Here is a 16,828-nt window from a genome sequence, read left to right on the forward strand (position 1 = left end):
TTTCAAGCAAAAAAGGGGGAGAGGACAACCACCAACCTTCCAGCCTCCAGTGAATGGAGTTCTTATTTATCAGAGCTCAAGGAGATTGTCATTCCACTACCATATACAGAAGAAAAAATCCATTGTGGTGAATATCAGACAGTACTATCACTGTAGGCCTGTGTCCACATTCATGTTGTCGCTTACTTCCTTTTTTAAAGTAGTAGACTGCTCTTTATTAAACTGTAACCTACATTTAGACCATTGTTCATACGCCATACAAATTACATATGCATAATGTTTCCAGCTTATTTTAACAACTGCCACTAGTAGAAATGGGAACAGAAGCCTACACATTGAAAAGGTTATGTTGGTGAGTGAAATTATTTGAAATATGGTCAAAATATCTCATATTTTTCAAATCAAGATTATCATCATAGTAATGAACTAATTTCTACACACTTGTACTCGTTTTAAGTATGTATTCATGATGTAGAGAACATAATATCCTTATCCCATTGATTATTTTGCTGGTTTCAGACCCTGTGTCATAAAATAAAGGAAGAAAATAAAGTTTACATTTCCCCCCAAAAATTAGTTAGTTACCTAAAATATGACAAAAGTCTAGAAATAGAAATACATGTGCTTATGACATTCTTTCGGCAATCTAAATTCTAGAAATTGTAGATACAAAACCTACATTCAGTGATTTTCCTTGCCAAGCTCTTTTTTTGGGGTGGACACAATTTGTCCACTTTTCATAGATTGACCCAGTCATTTTTTGACATTTTAAAAAAGAAATAATTTCAGTTTCTTAATGCTGCAGACATCTGAATTGACTTGGGAATGGGGAAGGTCCAGTTGTACTTTACAGGCCAGAGAGGCACATGGCAAGGTGTAAAATGACACTAGCCAATGTTTACATTCCTACACTTCAAATTGCTGGCACACACTATGTGGCTAACTATTGTTTGACTTTTAACATACAGCCCCCTTATTATGATTTCCAATTTGAAGGACTGGACTAGCTATAATAGATTTGTTAATGGTAGGAACAGAAAGCCTTTAATAGCCTACTGCCCTTTTGTAAAGTGCAGCAGCTTTAGAGTGGATGGTGGCACTGTTCGCTAGTCATCTAGCAAGCTTAGCCAACACTGGCAGCATTTAACAAGAGCCACACACTAAAGAGTTTCCTTAAAATGCAAATATTCATACATGTACATACCCTGGCTGCAGTACAGGCACAATGATGCTTAGTTCGTCCACTTAACTTGTGGGTCGCTGTTTGCTGAGAAGATCTTCACGTCATCCTTTTAGTGCTATTTTAAAATGTTGCAAATTGTTAACCCTGAAAGTTATGTGGATAAAATATCTGTGCTGCTTTGGAAGTAAATTGGCAACTAGCCAACAATGGTCCATAGGGACCCCTGTGACTGTCAAGGTATTTCAGCTCCATTAATAACCTATAGATAGCAGGTCCAGCGGTCTCAATTTGTTATTTATGTATTTATTTATTTATTTTTATGTTTTTTTTATGTTTGACGACACAATTTATCCACTTCTCATAGAATGGCCCAGCATTTTACAAGGCACCAACCATCTAGTTTAAAACGGGTGTTTGACATAACGGGTGTTTGATATAGAAAGGAGGTCATTTCAATTTCTTAATGCTGAAGACAACTGAATTGACTTGGGAAGGATCTGATTGTACTTTACAAACCAGAGAGGCACATGGCAAGGTGACAGAGAGAGAAAGATTCTATTTACTGTACGACCATCTACAGGCAGTGCACGCTGCGTCTAAAAATGAACTGTGGATATTTTTACACGCCAAGGCTCCTAAATGCATGCTCTGCACAATCTCAGGTCACGGTTTTGAGCCAGGGTCCACTTCTTTCTCTAGGTTTGAGATCTGGAAGTAAATGTAAAATGCTGCTCATAGTGCTCATAATGGTTTCCCATGTTTCCTGATATCTGAAATGTAAATCACAATAAATAATGTCTGCAATCATTATTAATATTCTTTCATTTCTTTGACACTGACTGCTTGTTACTTTAAGAAATAGGAATAGAAGCCATATCATGGTGGGTGAAATTATTTGATATAGAGTAGACATATAGAAATATAGAGTATCTCCTTTTTCTCACTTCAAGATTCTTATCATAATTTTTTAGATAAATGAACTCATTTATACACCATTTTTGGTAGAGAACATAATCTTATCCCATTTATTATTCTGCTGGTTTCAGGCCTGTGTTGTGATCATATTCACATTAAATCAAGTCAAGTCAAGTCAAATTTATTTGTATAGCGCTTTTTACAACTGTTGTCGTCACAAAGCAGCTTTACATAATTAGTACTTAATAAAGGACAGAGACAGAGAAGAAAGAAGAAATAACATGAAGGGTCAAAGACCCCTGTGAGCAAGCCAACGGCGACAGTGGCAAGGAAAAACTCCCTCGGAGCTGGAGGAAGAAACCTTAAATCACATTTTCTTGTCAAAATTAGTTACAAAATTAGTTAAATTAAATAAGAAGGTTACCTAAAGTAAAATAAATAATATTCTACCAATATATATTCATCCAAATGAAAGGTAAATTACTATATATAGTATATTATTATTATTATTACTATATTATATATATATATATATATATATATATATATATATATATATTGGGTGTAGTTTACATGAATTGTTGGACTCTAGCTTCTAGCCTTCACACTAGCTAGTGTATATTTTCTGAGCGGACAAATACAAAGCACTTTCTGTAGTTCTAAAATGCTAAATTCTATATATATATATATATATATATATATATATATATATATATATATATATATATATTAGTGTAATCATTTTATATATTGTATATCATTGCTTATAAGTGTACCATTGTATTCCCTATTGCAGAGGTTCTGTGCACTTGTGGCCTTTATACAACCCCCCCTCCCCCCACTTTTTTCTGGTCATAGCTGGACCTAGAGCTTTGGTCTTGTTCCTGCTGGGAGCTGGCTGGGAGCTGACTGAGAGGGTGTCCTTCAGTGCGCTGCGACAGTGGCTAAGGACAGGCTGATTCACAGCTCTAAATTTAGCTACAGTATACTTGCCCGACTCTGTTGGCCAGCCAGGGGAAGTCCTGCTCTTATTTAGAGAAGCAGTTTTGCGCAGCTAGCCCGTCTCCTTCGGTGTGCCAGACATGGATGGGTCAGTCCTCACATACTGGCTCAATCCTGTTCTGCTGAGAAGTGAAATATAGAGAAAGCGAGAATGAACCGGTTTCCTCAAGAGAGTGTGGAGATGAAAACAGGGCAGGTCTGCGCATAAAGCTTTGGCGTGACATTGATCCTCAGAGAAAAGTTGCTGCCAGAGATCAAAGATCCAGAAATAAATCTGGCACAAAAAGGCCAATACTTCATTTTTACATGCGTGAGACATCCAGTTATATAACTGATGATTATGAAAAGATATGAGTCAGTGACAAATAAGGCATTTAAAAATGATTATTCAAAAAATAATGCTAAACAGGACAAGGTGTGCGTTTTTAAATCTGCAAGAATCTATTGCATGCACAGATGCTTGTTTCATAGCTTTTAGAATGGTGTCAATTTATTTTTAAACAGGATCATCAGTTTTACAGTCAAGAAAACGTCACATGGGGCAATTGCACATTATTAAAAGCAAATGACGTTATTTAACATTGCTGAAATATATAAACCTCATACATACAACTATCCTACTACTGCACTACTAAACATGTTTATTATATGTATATTATACTTTTTACACCCACACCCATATGAACGTTGGTTAAAAATTGTAATTAAATAAAAATTTTCCAGAGGTCACATGATTTGACTTTGTATTATCCCAGAACTAAATAAGCCTAACAAACTCAATAATGACAATTTTTCAATAATCTTTAAGGGGCTACTGACCTTGTTGCTGCAGGTAATTTGAGGACTTCTTCATGATGCAATACCTGCTCAGTCTTAACAGCATGTCTGAATAAGAGTCCTATGTGTTACAGTGAGTTGCTCTGTTTTGCAACATTTGTGAACGTAATTTTAAAAGTTTCAAATATGAAACCATACTAAAGGAATTTAGAATTTTATATTAATTTATAATAATACATATGGCTCATTGTAGAACTGGGGATATATTTCAGATTCATCCAAGAAAAAAAATTAATAATAATAATAATAATAATAATAACAATAATTAATAATGCTTGATGTATATTTTAGACATAATTTATATACAAAATGTTCAAAAATGTTCTAAAATCCAACTTCTTTTCAACTTCTATCCAAGTCTATTTTTCAGGCATTTTTTTGCGTGGTACTCCATTTACAGATAAATTGCATTGCATGTAATCTTTTCTGTAGAATATATAATTTCAGTTTCAGTTACGTCTCTTAAAGAGCTCATTTACTGGACACTTTATTGACAAAAGTATTTACTCACCCATCCAAATCATTGAATTCAGGTGTTCCAATCAATTCCATAACCACAGGTGTATAAAACCAATCACCTAAGCATGCAGACTGCTTCTACAAACACTTGTGAAAGAATGGGTCGCTCTCAGGAGCTCAGTGAATTCCAGTGTGGTACCATGATAGGATGCTACCTGTGCAATAAGTCCAGTTATAAAATTTCCTCGCTACTAAATATTCCTCAGTGAACTGACAATGCAGTTGGCAATTGGGAACAACAGCAACTGCAACAGACCATGTAAAATGACAGTGCTGGATCAGCGGATGCCGAAGGACATAGTTTGCTGAATTCGCCAACTTTCTGCAGAGTAAATCGCTACAGACCTCCAAACTTAATGTGGCCTTCAGATTAGCTTAAGAATACTGTGCAGAGAGCTTCATGGAATGGGTTTTCATGGTCGAGCAGCAGCATCAAAGCCTGACATCACCAAACCCAATGCTAAGCGCTGGATGCTGTAAAGTACGCCGCCACTAGACTATAGAGCAGTGGAGACATGTTCTCTGGAGTGACAAATCACGCTTCTCTGTCTTGCAATCCAATGGACTGGGTTTGGCAGTTGATAGTGGCACTTGTCTGACCTGTAAAGTTTGATGGAGGGGGGATTATGGTGTGGGGGTGTTTTTAAGGAGCCGGGTTCAGGCCTTAGGTCCAGTTAATGAACTCTTAATGCTTCAGCAGACCAAGAGATTTTGGTCAATTTCATGCTCCCAACTATGCAGGAACAATTTGGGGATGTCCCCTTCCTGTTCCAACATGACTGGGCACCAGTGCACAAAGCAATATTACATAAATCCAAGCAATTACTGTGGCACAGACATGTGGTTCAGGAAATACAGTGAAGTTCCTCACAACTATGTTAGTACGTAACTATGCAAATCGTGGATCCATCCAATGAAGTTTGCGCTGATTAAGTAATTGTTCAGATTAAGCAATTCCTTTAATGTTCCTTGTGAAGGTTCTGACTGAACTAAAGTACCCCAAATATGTGGTTATGTTGGCCCAGCGCTGGATTGTTTACATTTCTGTTATGGTTGTTTTTTGGTATTGAAATTTGAATAATTAAATTCATGAATTAATTAATATTTACTTTTTTTTTTGCTCAACTGAGTATAAATTCCCAAAACATTATGTTTTTCAAAAAAAAAAACAACAACCTCAAAATGCACTGTTCCAAATTATTATGTTCCAAATGAGTTTCAAAATATTTTATAGGTTGTAAATTAAATGGTCATTCATTGAATTTACAGCATTAAGAGTCACATTTACGGAAATCTAAAACCATTTCAAAAACATCTTAACAGACAAGTTACATGTTGCCAAAGGACCCCTTTTTTGTTTACCTTCACAATTCTTGCATCCATTCTAGAGCAACCCTCATAGATCTTTTGCTTGTGGATACTCCAAAAGTTCTCAATAGGGTTGAGGTCAGGGGAGGATGGTGGCCACACCATGAGTTTCTCTTCTTTATGCCCATAGCAGCCAATGACACAGAGGTATTCTTTGCAGAATGAGATGAGGTGCATTGTCTTGCATAAAGATGATTTTGCTACAGAAGATGAATTTGGCACAGTTCTTCTTTTTGTACCATGGGAAAAAGTGGTCAATTAGAAACCAAGGTCATGTTCACACCTTCAGGGACTCTAAAGGGGCCTACCAGCTCTCTCCCCATGATTCCGCCCCAAAACATAACTCTGCCACCCCCTTGCTGATGTTGCAGTCTTGTTGGGACATGGTGGCCATCCACCAGCCATCACCTACTTCATCCATCAGGACCATCCAGGGTTGCACAGCACTTAAACAAGACTGTTTGAAAATGTGTCTTCATGTATGTCTGGGCCCACTGCAACTGTTTCTGCTTGTGAGCACTGGTTAGGGGTGGCCGAATTGTAGAATTGTAGGCACAGCTGCAAGCCTCTGGAGGATCCTACACTTTAAGGTTTGTGGAACTTCAGAGACACCAGCAGCTTCAAATACCTGTTTGCTGCTCTGTAATGGCATTTTAGCAACAGCTTTCTAAATATGATTATTATCATTATGCCTTTATTTGCATGAACCCATCTGTGCTCTAAATTAGCCTCAAATCAGTATGATTCTCCATGAACAGTATGATAATCATGCTCAAGTTTTCGTGAAATATTGAATGTTTCCATACCTTGTCCAAGGCATTGCATGCTTTTCGGCAGCAGAGAATCTTTATTTTTCCCATATTGCTTGAAATCTGTGGTCTGCTTAATAATGTGTATTGTCCTACTTAAGTAGTATTCCTTTATTTTGTCTCACCTGGCAAACTGATTATCATAGGTTTGCTTTAAGCAATCCAAAGAGCCCTGAGACACAACACCATCCATGAGCTTAACTGAAAAACTAAAAATTTAAACTTTATGACATTTAAATAAAATTTTCATAAACATGGGTGGTCAAAGGGTGGTCTCTGCTATCTAAGCAGTTTTTGTCAGAAGGCCCAGCTCCACTGTTGTCAGTGTTGTGGTATCATGTGCCAGAGCATCCCCCGACATGCTGGGAATATGAGAACCAGTCTTCGTGCCATACAGTATACATATACAGTCAGAAAGGAGATTACTATCCAAGGCAGCTGGGCCCCACATAGGTGGGAAATTTCAGATCAGCAAGTCAGTCACCAAGCAGCTGTAGAAGTGCTGCTAGACAAAGGCCCACTTGGCTTGTTTAGGCTTGCAGATCATGTTGTCTGGGGATAGGATAGTATCATATCTTAGGCCTTTTAGCTGGGGTGTTGTCACTAAGCATTGAAGACCTGGTTTCATGGTGGCCTGGTTGTGAGCCCCAGGATTTGGTCACCAGGACACTGAGTTCATGAGTAAGTCTTGGCCTTGGACACGTGAATGGTCGATGAGCAAGTGTCAGCTGTCACAAAGAGACCAAAGCGGGGGCCAGTATACACTTACCCAGTGCACTGACACAAGGAATTGAAATTCGGGTCAAGAGAAATCTGGTAGGAGGTCTGTGTTTAGAATTTTGGTTCCTCCACTGCTCTTATCCTCAATATCATCTAGATTAATTTAGTAAGCACAGAAAATAGGTATTTTTTGTAGAAACAAAAGGGATTGTTACATGAATCGGGTTCTTCCCTTCTGTTTTTTTGATGTTTTTGATTTATTGATTACTTTGTCTGCACTGGGTGAACTATATGGGAAGCGCAGCTAAAATCCAGCCAAAGAATTGTCCAATTAATAATGGACTACCATTCCTATGCACAGTTTCTCATTTCTGTGCTTAATGGAATCTCAATATTAGACACTGTTAATTGTTATAAGATGGTAATTGGTTGTACATGTGAATTTTCCAACAGTTTTTGAAACTCAAGGAAAATCTCTTGTAGATGGTAGATGGTAGAAGTACTTTTCAATAGCCTCAAAATAATTTCACTATTCATACAAGCCAAAAATTCCTTTTCAGTACTATTTAATCTTTTTTTGCAATAAATGTAGCAACTATACCTCTAACTCGTGGAATCAGGGATGACCTCTGGCCCATAGCTCTGGCCGGCATGCCTGCTGGCTGCTGTAATTGTCAGGGATGGAAACATAAGGTCTGTCGCACACTGTGGTCTATTCTTGGAGCTCCATGGCTTCGCTCATTCTCACCCTGCAAAAATAGTAGACCTCTTAAACGGCGAACAGTGAAGTGGGACAGATGAGAGACGATTGAAGCTGCCTAGATGGAAGTAAGATAAAATGCCTAGTCTGAGCACTTGCTGTATAAAGATGTGAGGCGGGAGGGACACAAGTGGATCTGTTTTGTTTGTAAACTCTTTATTCCCACTGAATTTTCCAATGAAAATAAAATTTTACAGTAGTTAATGAGTCAAGTGCATGAAGTAACATTTCAAGTATTCAAACATTTTGAGAGACACTCTAAAACTATTGCGGCTGTATTCTACAGCAAGCAACTCTGCTTTGACTCCGTATAACATGTCAAACAAATCTAATACAGAATATTCAAGTGTAAACCTTGTTACCTACAGAACACTAGAAGATATCAAAAAAAGAACAGATCATCAACATTCATAAATACAAAAGTATAAAAGTCAAGTGGAAAAGTGGAAATGGTGCATTTTGTAAAAAACATTGCTGAGATTGCACACTTGTCACAGTTTTCAAAAGCAGCTAGACTGTGTTCCCAGTCGATAATATGCATCGATGGGTGTTTTCAATCACATTCTCCAACTTTTTCCCACCTCTAACATTTTAGTCTTTGTCTCAAACAAAGTTGATCACTGCTTACTCCTCCTCCTCCTCCTCTTCCTCAACTGCCTCTTCAAAGTCTTCTTCGTCGTCGCCATCGCCTGCCCCAAAGTCCATTTTTGAGAGCACGTCCTCTACATCGTCAGTGAACAGTGTGAAGTGGTCCATTTTCTCAAAGCCAGGCTCTGGCCTCTGTATTTGGGAGTTCTTGGCTGTGTCCTTGGCTTCTGCAATGAGCGTCTTGGCGGAGATGAGAAACTCTGCGGTGTTGCTTTTGTCCATACTCTGGGCGGCTTTGTCCATCAGCTTGGTGCTGGCCTGCAGCTGTTCTTTGTATTGCTGAATGAGGGATTGCAACACAGCCACCTTCTCGTCCTGCTCCTGGCTTATGTGCTCCAGAAGCTGGGCCTTGCGCTCTTCCAGGACAGCATAGAGCAGGTCAAACTTCTCTCCCAGCCTCTGCTTCTGCACCTGGCTGTTCTCCTCCACCGACTTGCAGGTATCGTCCATCTGGGCTAGCATAGCTTGCACGCAGCTGTTGCTTGCTGCAAGGAGGTCGATTGAGTTTTTAAGTTCAGACTTCTGGACTTCGTAGACATTTTTCAGCGTGGACACTTCACAGTCCTTGTGCTGGCCGAAGACTTTGCACATTGAGCAAGTGGGGACCTGGCATGTGACACAGTAGATGTTGATGCGCTCATCCTCATGCTCCTGGCACATCAGCTCTTTGGTGTCCTTAGTTTTCAGGGGCGGCTCCAGACCACCTTCGCTGCCAACATTTTCCAGCTGTTGCTTGTAGATGTCAATGATGTTCTCCACAAGGAGATTTCTTTGTAGCCCATAGACACCGTGACGGTCCAACACCACCTCGAATCGGCAAGTTGGGCAGCGGAAAATGCCTCCTGAGTAGTGGTAGGGGTTGCGGGAGTCATAGAGGTCGTTAGCACAGCTGCGGCAAAGGTTGTGCTGGCAAGGCAGGATGACCACAGGCTTGGTGAACATGTCCAGGCAAATGGGACAGCTCAGCTGCTTCTCCAAGCTCTCTAGAGTACTTGGAGTACTCACTATTTGGCCTGTCTGGATGTCCATGTCTTTCCTTGAAAGTGGACGTATCCTCGTCTGCTGCTTTGTCACCGGTTTGCAAAGCTTGTGGGGCTTCTCTAGTAGCTTCTGTCTTTGGCTTGAGCGTATTTTAATCTAGCAGCCCAGTGGGCAGCCCTCAGTTTATATACCAGCCGTTCCCTCGTGACATTTGATCCATGGGGCGGCTGTGGCAAGAATCCGTCCTCTACTTGTTTGTCAGACTTGATTCGGAGAAAACATGCTACCTCTTAACCCAGCCCACCGTGACTAGTCACATGCCAAACTTAGCAACAATCCCCCCCCCGTCCAAGCACTCCATCTGTGGAACAGGAGGATCAAGTGCACAAGCCAAACAAGTCCCATGTGACCTGGGAGACACTCATAGAGAGGACCACTGGTTGTTGAACAACATTTCAGGTAAAGTTGAGCATAGCTGATGCTGTTTACTGATTTTTCCGTTGCTGGTTTGGTCCATTACATGATGCTAGAGCTTTGTTAGTTTATTTACAGATGGAAGAACCACCAGAAGAAACATCATCTTCATCACCTTCAAATACTTGTATGTGACCCAATGGCCTGAGATCTTTTAGTAGTAGTTTTGTTTACAAAGAGTTAAGCTCAGTGTTTTAAGCTGCTCTCCTCCCATGTTACATATGAAACACTTGAATGTGGCAGGTTGCTGTCAGTTCTGTCCAGCCTTTCTTTTGGGCGAGTTTGTTTAGAGAGTTAATTGAAGACTCATGTACATGAACTCTGTCTTCTACAGTCCTGTCCTTCTACTACAGCCAAAGGAATTGTGACAGTCCTTTAGTCTAAGCATTTTAAATAATAATAATAACAATGATATTCAGACTTTTGATTGCTTTCTGTAAAAACTACATAACACAATACTTGAACTTTCATGACTTAAGTAGTACATTTTAGAATAAACTACTTGCAATAAAAAAGTACAAAAAATATTAAATACTTTAGTACTTCCACTTAAGTATGGTGCTTAAAGAACACGTCTTACTTCTACTCAAGTCACTTTTTTTGATAGAGCACTTGTACTGGGTCTCTAGTACTTTATACATGTCTGCATATAGGACTAGGGCCAGGCAGTCTTCCTGTTGTGACTGTGCTGTTACCCAACTTAAGTGCAGCTGCTCTTGTAAACAGACAGTCACGTGTCCAACACCCATGCACCTTGCCACCCCTCGAAGGTAGCTTGTGCAACGTTCCTCTGAAAGTGAAGCACTCATTGTGCGGTATGTATAGTATTGCCATGTTCCACCCGTTCCAAAATAACTAGTACTAAACAGCATGTCGTCATGCTGATGTGTTGGAAAGTGGTAGATGTTAGATCTTCTGCCAGGTGGTGGTTCTCATGGAAGTAGTGACAGTATGACCCTGGCTTCAATGTTTTTGTTATGAGGTAGATGAGGTAGTTTCATATTTCTTGGCAAACAAATGCATAACCAGTAATGACAAACCTGAGTGAAAAGTATTTTATTTAATGTGGAATCTAATGTTAAATCTCAGTTTGAGATTATGTGTAATCATATCATGGGGATTTTGTTCAAACTTACATGCCTTATAATACACAATACACAATCTTTCCATTAGGAAGATAAGTATTACAGAGATATTAAATATAGACATGCACATTTATATTATATATTCTCAGTACAATTCTATGAATCCTTTTTAACAGCTTATTAATTATACTTTGGAATAGGGTTGCAGTAGTATGAGATTTTCACAGTATGATAACCGTCTCAGTTTTCACAATTCTTCACTATTGTTCCTCTTTGTATTAATTATAACAATAACAATAATAATAACAGCAACAATATTAAAAAATAAATCCTTAAAGGAATCAAAACAGGATCTTTTTTGGTTGAAAAGAATATTTACTGGTTACAACAATTTATTAATGAATGTATATGTAGAATGTCTCAATTTAGAGAATAAATTAATAAAGCTGCATGTGAGGTGGAGCTCTTTTGAACTTTGTTTCCTGCCAATTATTATTTTGATTATTGATTATTTTCTCCATTAATCAACTTTTTTTTAAGCATATGCATATGACCCTCCAAGCATATGGAAAGCCTCAAATAAAGAGACCGTATGACCAATGGACATGTGGATATGTATGCAATGCTAAGAAACTACAGATTGTCTAAATTTTAGCTTGATTAGGTAGGTTTGTTTAATTCATAATGCACTTTACAAGCTTCTTTGGTGCGGAGAGCACAACAGATGCATTATAACTTGCAAGTTCAGTAATGTAATCAGATATTTTGCACATCAACTTTGTAGCCAGTGTTTAAAACTCCAATGAGTAAAAATATAAAAAAAATGCCATTGGGAATTATGGACTGTGTAGTTTTGAATACTTTAGTGTTAATTTAGTGGTCACATTACCATGTCAGTCTTTCGGCTAGTAATTTACGTAATCGTTCACCTTTTCTTATTTACACTTACAAAGGTTGTTTTTAATTTTCACTATATATATATATATATATATATATATATATATATATATATATATATATATATATATATATATATATATTTCTCTTTTCACGCAGACTGCCCTCAGGTGTGTTAGCAGTGGATCAAGACTTAATTAGAAAGCTCTGGCTCTGACTTGTCCCATACTTGTTTCCCTAAAATATACATCAAGCTTCTAAATTGACCTTTACTAAAAGTCAGAGCTGATTTGATTACAGTTTACAGTCTGTCCTCTCACCCCCACCTCATCTCCTGTGTAAATATAAACAAGCGTGTGACCTGTTAACTGACACTCATATACTCAGATTATGAAACATGCTCTAGTGTCAGTGTCTCCAGTGTCAGTGTCCAGTCAGTGTCCAGTTAGGTGGACTGAACAAAATAAACATAAGATAACTAATACTGTAATGTCCACTCCGTTGGGCACTTGTGATTACTAGTCAGATTCAGTTAAGTGACAAGTTGCATTGAAAGAAAAACAGAACAAATTAAAAGTCTTTAAAGTACTTTTGATCAGCCAAACTGATGTTTAAATGGCAGTGTAATCAGAACACTTACTCATTTATGTAATTATTTCTTTACAAAATCATGTGGCAGCAGTGCAGTGCATATAATAATGCAGAAATGAGGCAACAGCATCAGGTAATGTTCACATGAACCATCAGAATCGAAAAAATGTGATCTCAGCCAGTTTGAGCGTGGCATGATTGTTGGTTCCAGGCGAGCTGGTTGGAGTATTTCTAAAACTGCTGGTCTCCTGAAATTTCAACAGTATCCAGCGTTTACTCACAATGGTGTAATGAAGATGAAAATGACATCCAGCGAGCAGCAATTCTGCAGACAGATATGCATTGTTGATAAGAGAGGTCAACAGAGAACAGCCAGACTGGTCTGAGCTGCCAACAGCATGAATCCATGAGCCCAACCTGCCTTGTATCATGTCAACACAGACCAGAATCATTCCAAAAAATGTTCTCAAGATGTTGTGGAATCTATGCCATGAAGAACTGAAGCTATTTTAAGAGCGATGGGAGGTCCAACCCAGTTTTTTGTTTAGATTTTCATATATATAATTTGTAAGTTAATTTCACTGGCCCATTTTTTAAATGAACTTTTGACAAAATGTAAAGAACAACTGCCATATATATGTCTCTGAGTATATGTGTAGTTATAGCCTATATATATTCCCAACTTTAATGTGACCCATAATCCGTACATTTCCATTGAAACCCAAACTGAAATATTTTAGTAGAGAAATAAAAATAAAGAACTAAAATAATGTAGTTTCATAAATATGCACACCCTTAAACTAACACTTTGTTGAAGTACCCTTTGCCTTTATGAAAGCATTTAGTCTTTCATTCAGTCTTTGGGTCGAGTCTAACAGCATGGCACATCTTCACAATCTTTGCCCACTCTTCCTTGCAAAAGTCTGTCTTTTTGATTGTGAGGGAATAGTCTATGAGGGAATCATCTGTGTACAGCCCTCTTTAGGTCTACCCACAGCTTTTCATTGGGATTCAGGTCTGGCTGGGCCATTCCAAAACTTTTATCTTCTTCTGGCAAAGACATTTTTCTGTTGATTTGGGTTGTTTCCTCTTCATCTTTAGCATAGAGGCTTGAAAGTTTAGCGCCAATATTGACTGATCTCTGGAACTGTTCATAATTCCCTCCAACTTGACTAAAGCCCCAATTCCAGCTGCAGACAAATGCACCATAGTCCACCATGCTTCACTGTGAGTATGGTGTTTTCTGGTGATGTGCCATGTCGGCTTTGTTCCAAGCATACCTTTTGGAATTCTGGCCAAAACTTTCAGACCACATCAGACCATAACATGTTTTTCCACATACTATTGGCAGACTTGATGTAGGTCTTAGTAAAACATAGCTGGGCTTGGTTGTTTTTACGTTGTTAGAAAAGGCTTCCATCTTGCCACCCTAGCCCACAGCCCAGACATGTGAAGAAGACGGGAGATTGTTGTCACATGCACTACACAACCAGAACTCGCCAGAAATTCCTGCAGCTCCTTTAATGTTGCTGCAGGCCTCTTGGCAGCCTCCCGCACCAATTCTCTTCTTTTCATACATTTTTAAGGGGCATCCACTTCTTGATGATGGTCTTCGCAGTGTTCCATGGCATTTCTAATGTCTATAAATGTTTTGTACCCTTCTCTTGACTCATGCCATTCCACAATCAGATCCCTTTGATATTATGCAAGCGCTTTACAGACTTTAGCTACATGGCTTTTGCTATAACATGCAACTAAGAAAAATCCTACTAGAACAGATGTACTTTATATATATAATCTGAATCACTTTCAATTATAAATGCTATTTAACAGTTTAGTTGAGATTGGCCTATCCTGAACACAATCATGTCCCCAATTATAACATAGTGTTCACACTTATGCAACCACATTATTTTACTTTATTTTCATTTTTCCCCTTTAAAAGATTTTGGTTTGGTTTTCAGTGAGATCGTACAGATTATGGGTCACATTGAAGGGAGTAATAAGTCTAAAATTATTTGTGGACCACTCATAGATAGATTCTTTAGCATTTTAAGAAAGGTGTATTATTTTTGCTTTGTATTTTAGCATTTGAGCTCAGAAATCTTTTTCAGGAAGGGTGAAGGTCAAGTTGAGAAACTTTCAGCGAGAACTACTAGTTGGATTGTTAGAAAAGTAAAACAACCCCAAAATCACCAACCCACAAAAAAACATCCGAATAAATGAGCACATTCTGGCATGGTGGTGCATTATTCTACTGTGCAGCGACACCTGCTCACAAATTAGAATTTTCATGTGTCTTTTATAGTCTGATGCATTTTGGGCAGTTCTATGATGACTGATGAAGTTAAAATACAAACATGTTTGGAGAAAAAGGGTGTAGAATTACACAAAACAAATCTCTTGAACTGTTAGCACAAAGATAAACAGATCATGGGCTTGTGTTGCAGGTATGAGGAACATTTGAAGGAACATTTGAACGGAGAATAGATTTAAATACCAGTTAAATACCAGCAAATTTTGGAAGCAAACAAAAACAAAACGCTGAAGAATGGCTTCTAGTGCAGGATAATGATCTTAAACACACAAAAATACATGCAAAATACATTTTGCATTCAGAAACACTACTTCTTCCAGAGTAATGTACCAAACATTAAGACAAGTTGTGATTTAATATTTTATCGATTTATCTACAAATAAATAGCTAAGTAAGCAAATGTGCTTATCTGGGGGGCTAATGTTAGTCAATTACAATAAATGTATTATACAGAAAACATTAATGTTGACCTATAATTTGACATATCACAAGGTAGGTTACAACTACCAGTGACACTAATACAATGACAGAAACTAACATTCTCACAGCAAGCTAACATTAGCTATGTTTTACTTAGCCAACAGTAAGCAGTAAAACATCTATGTTATGGGAGTGAACTCACTGGATAAAAAAAAGGTTTTCAGCAGTTTTGAATGCAGTAACAGCCCAATTTTTTTTTATGTCACTATATTATACACCATTTGACAGTGTTCTCTATTTCATTTGTATATATTTATGTATGTGTTTATTTGTTTTTTATTTGAATTTTTATCTGAAAGTATTTTAATTACTTACTTACACTATAGAAATATAATGTACAGAACGTAAAGAATCTATTCCCCTAACATTTATTGTTGTTACGTTATGTTGATCTTACCATTTATTCTGCTTTTTTGTGATCAAAATTACTTACATAAAAATAATATCATGGTGAGTGGGTCACATTGGGCCACAAATATCCAGATGCCAGGATCATTGTTTTGGTTATAAAAAGTTTTGTTTTGGGCTTTAACTGGGCAGAGTAGTCTGATTCATTAGACCAATATGAAAATCTGAGCCTAAACCCACTCACCAGTCATTCTAACAGCTTAGACTGAAGAAAACGGTTATAATTTTTAAAGTGTAACCATTGAAAGCCACCACTAGGTGGCGTATCATACTCAATTTTCCAAGTTCTCTTGTTGGAGAACTGGAGTCTGTCTTTAATATCAGACCTCCTTCTTTTACACTGTAACAAAGGTACGCTATATTTACTCATTTATACACACTCAAATAACATTTAAAAGATTTGGACTTATTTGTCCTATTTGCTTGTTATTAATTTACTTCAGTGATTATATTTTTGTTTATAATTCCATTTTGTTGCATTGATGACCACATATATACATACATATATGCATACATACAGAAGTTAGTATATTGAATAGCAAATTTAAATTAATTAATTAATTAATTTTGTTAACACACTTAACATTTTCTACAAGTAATTTACTATTTATAAACAAAGATTACTTAGAGTTTTTGTAAATAATGATCTCATTTTATTCCATAATGTCACAGTCAACTTCTGAAATGTAATTAAAAGTATTTACTCAAGTAGTTATTTGGAAAGAAAGTTTTCTTTATGGGAGTCAGTATTTCATCAAAGTAGCAAGAATCCTATTAGAGTATGAGGTTGGGCTCTCTGAACTTTAATAAATAGCATAAATAAAACTTTCTGAA

The 16,828-nt window shown here is 37.6% G+C and overlaps 1 protein-coding gene across 1 annotated transcript; it reads right to left on the minus strand.

Moving 5' to 3' along the window:
• Positions 1-8,737: 8,737 nt before the first annotated feature.
• Positions 8,738-9,790, minus strand: trim63a (tripartite motif containing 63a). Its single transcript, XM_072682919.1, has one exon. The coding sequence runs from the start codon at positions 9,788-9,790 to the stop codon at positions 8,738-8,740; it is 1,053 nt and encodes a 350-aa protein (XP_072539020.1).
• Positions 9,791-16,828: the final 7,038 nt, after the last annotated feature.

This window comes from Salminus brasiliensis, chromosome 7, assembly GCF_030463535.1.
Source record: "Salminus brasiliensis chromosome 7, fSalBra1.hap2, whole genome shotgun sequence".
Taxonomy (NCBI): Eukaryota; Metazoa; Chordata; class Actinopteri; order Characiformes; family Bryconidae; genus Salminus; species Salminus brasiliensis.

What these genes read in the sequence shown, in the direction of transcription:
- trim63a (XM_072682919.1), bottom strand. Translation starts at nt 9,790, where the DNA reads ATGGACATCCAGACAGGCCAAATAGTGAGTACTCCAAGTACTCTAGAG.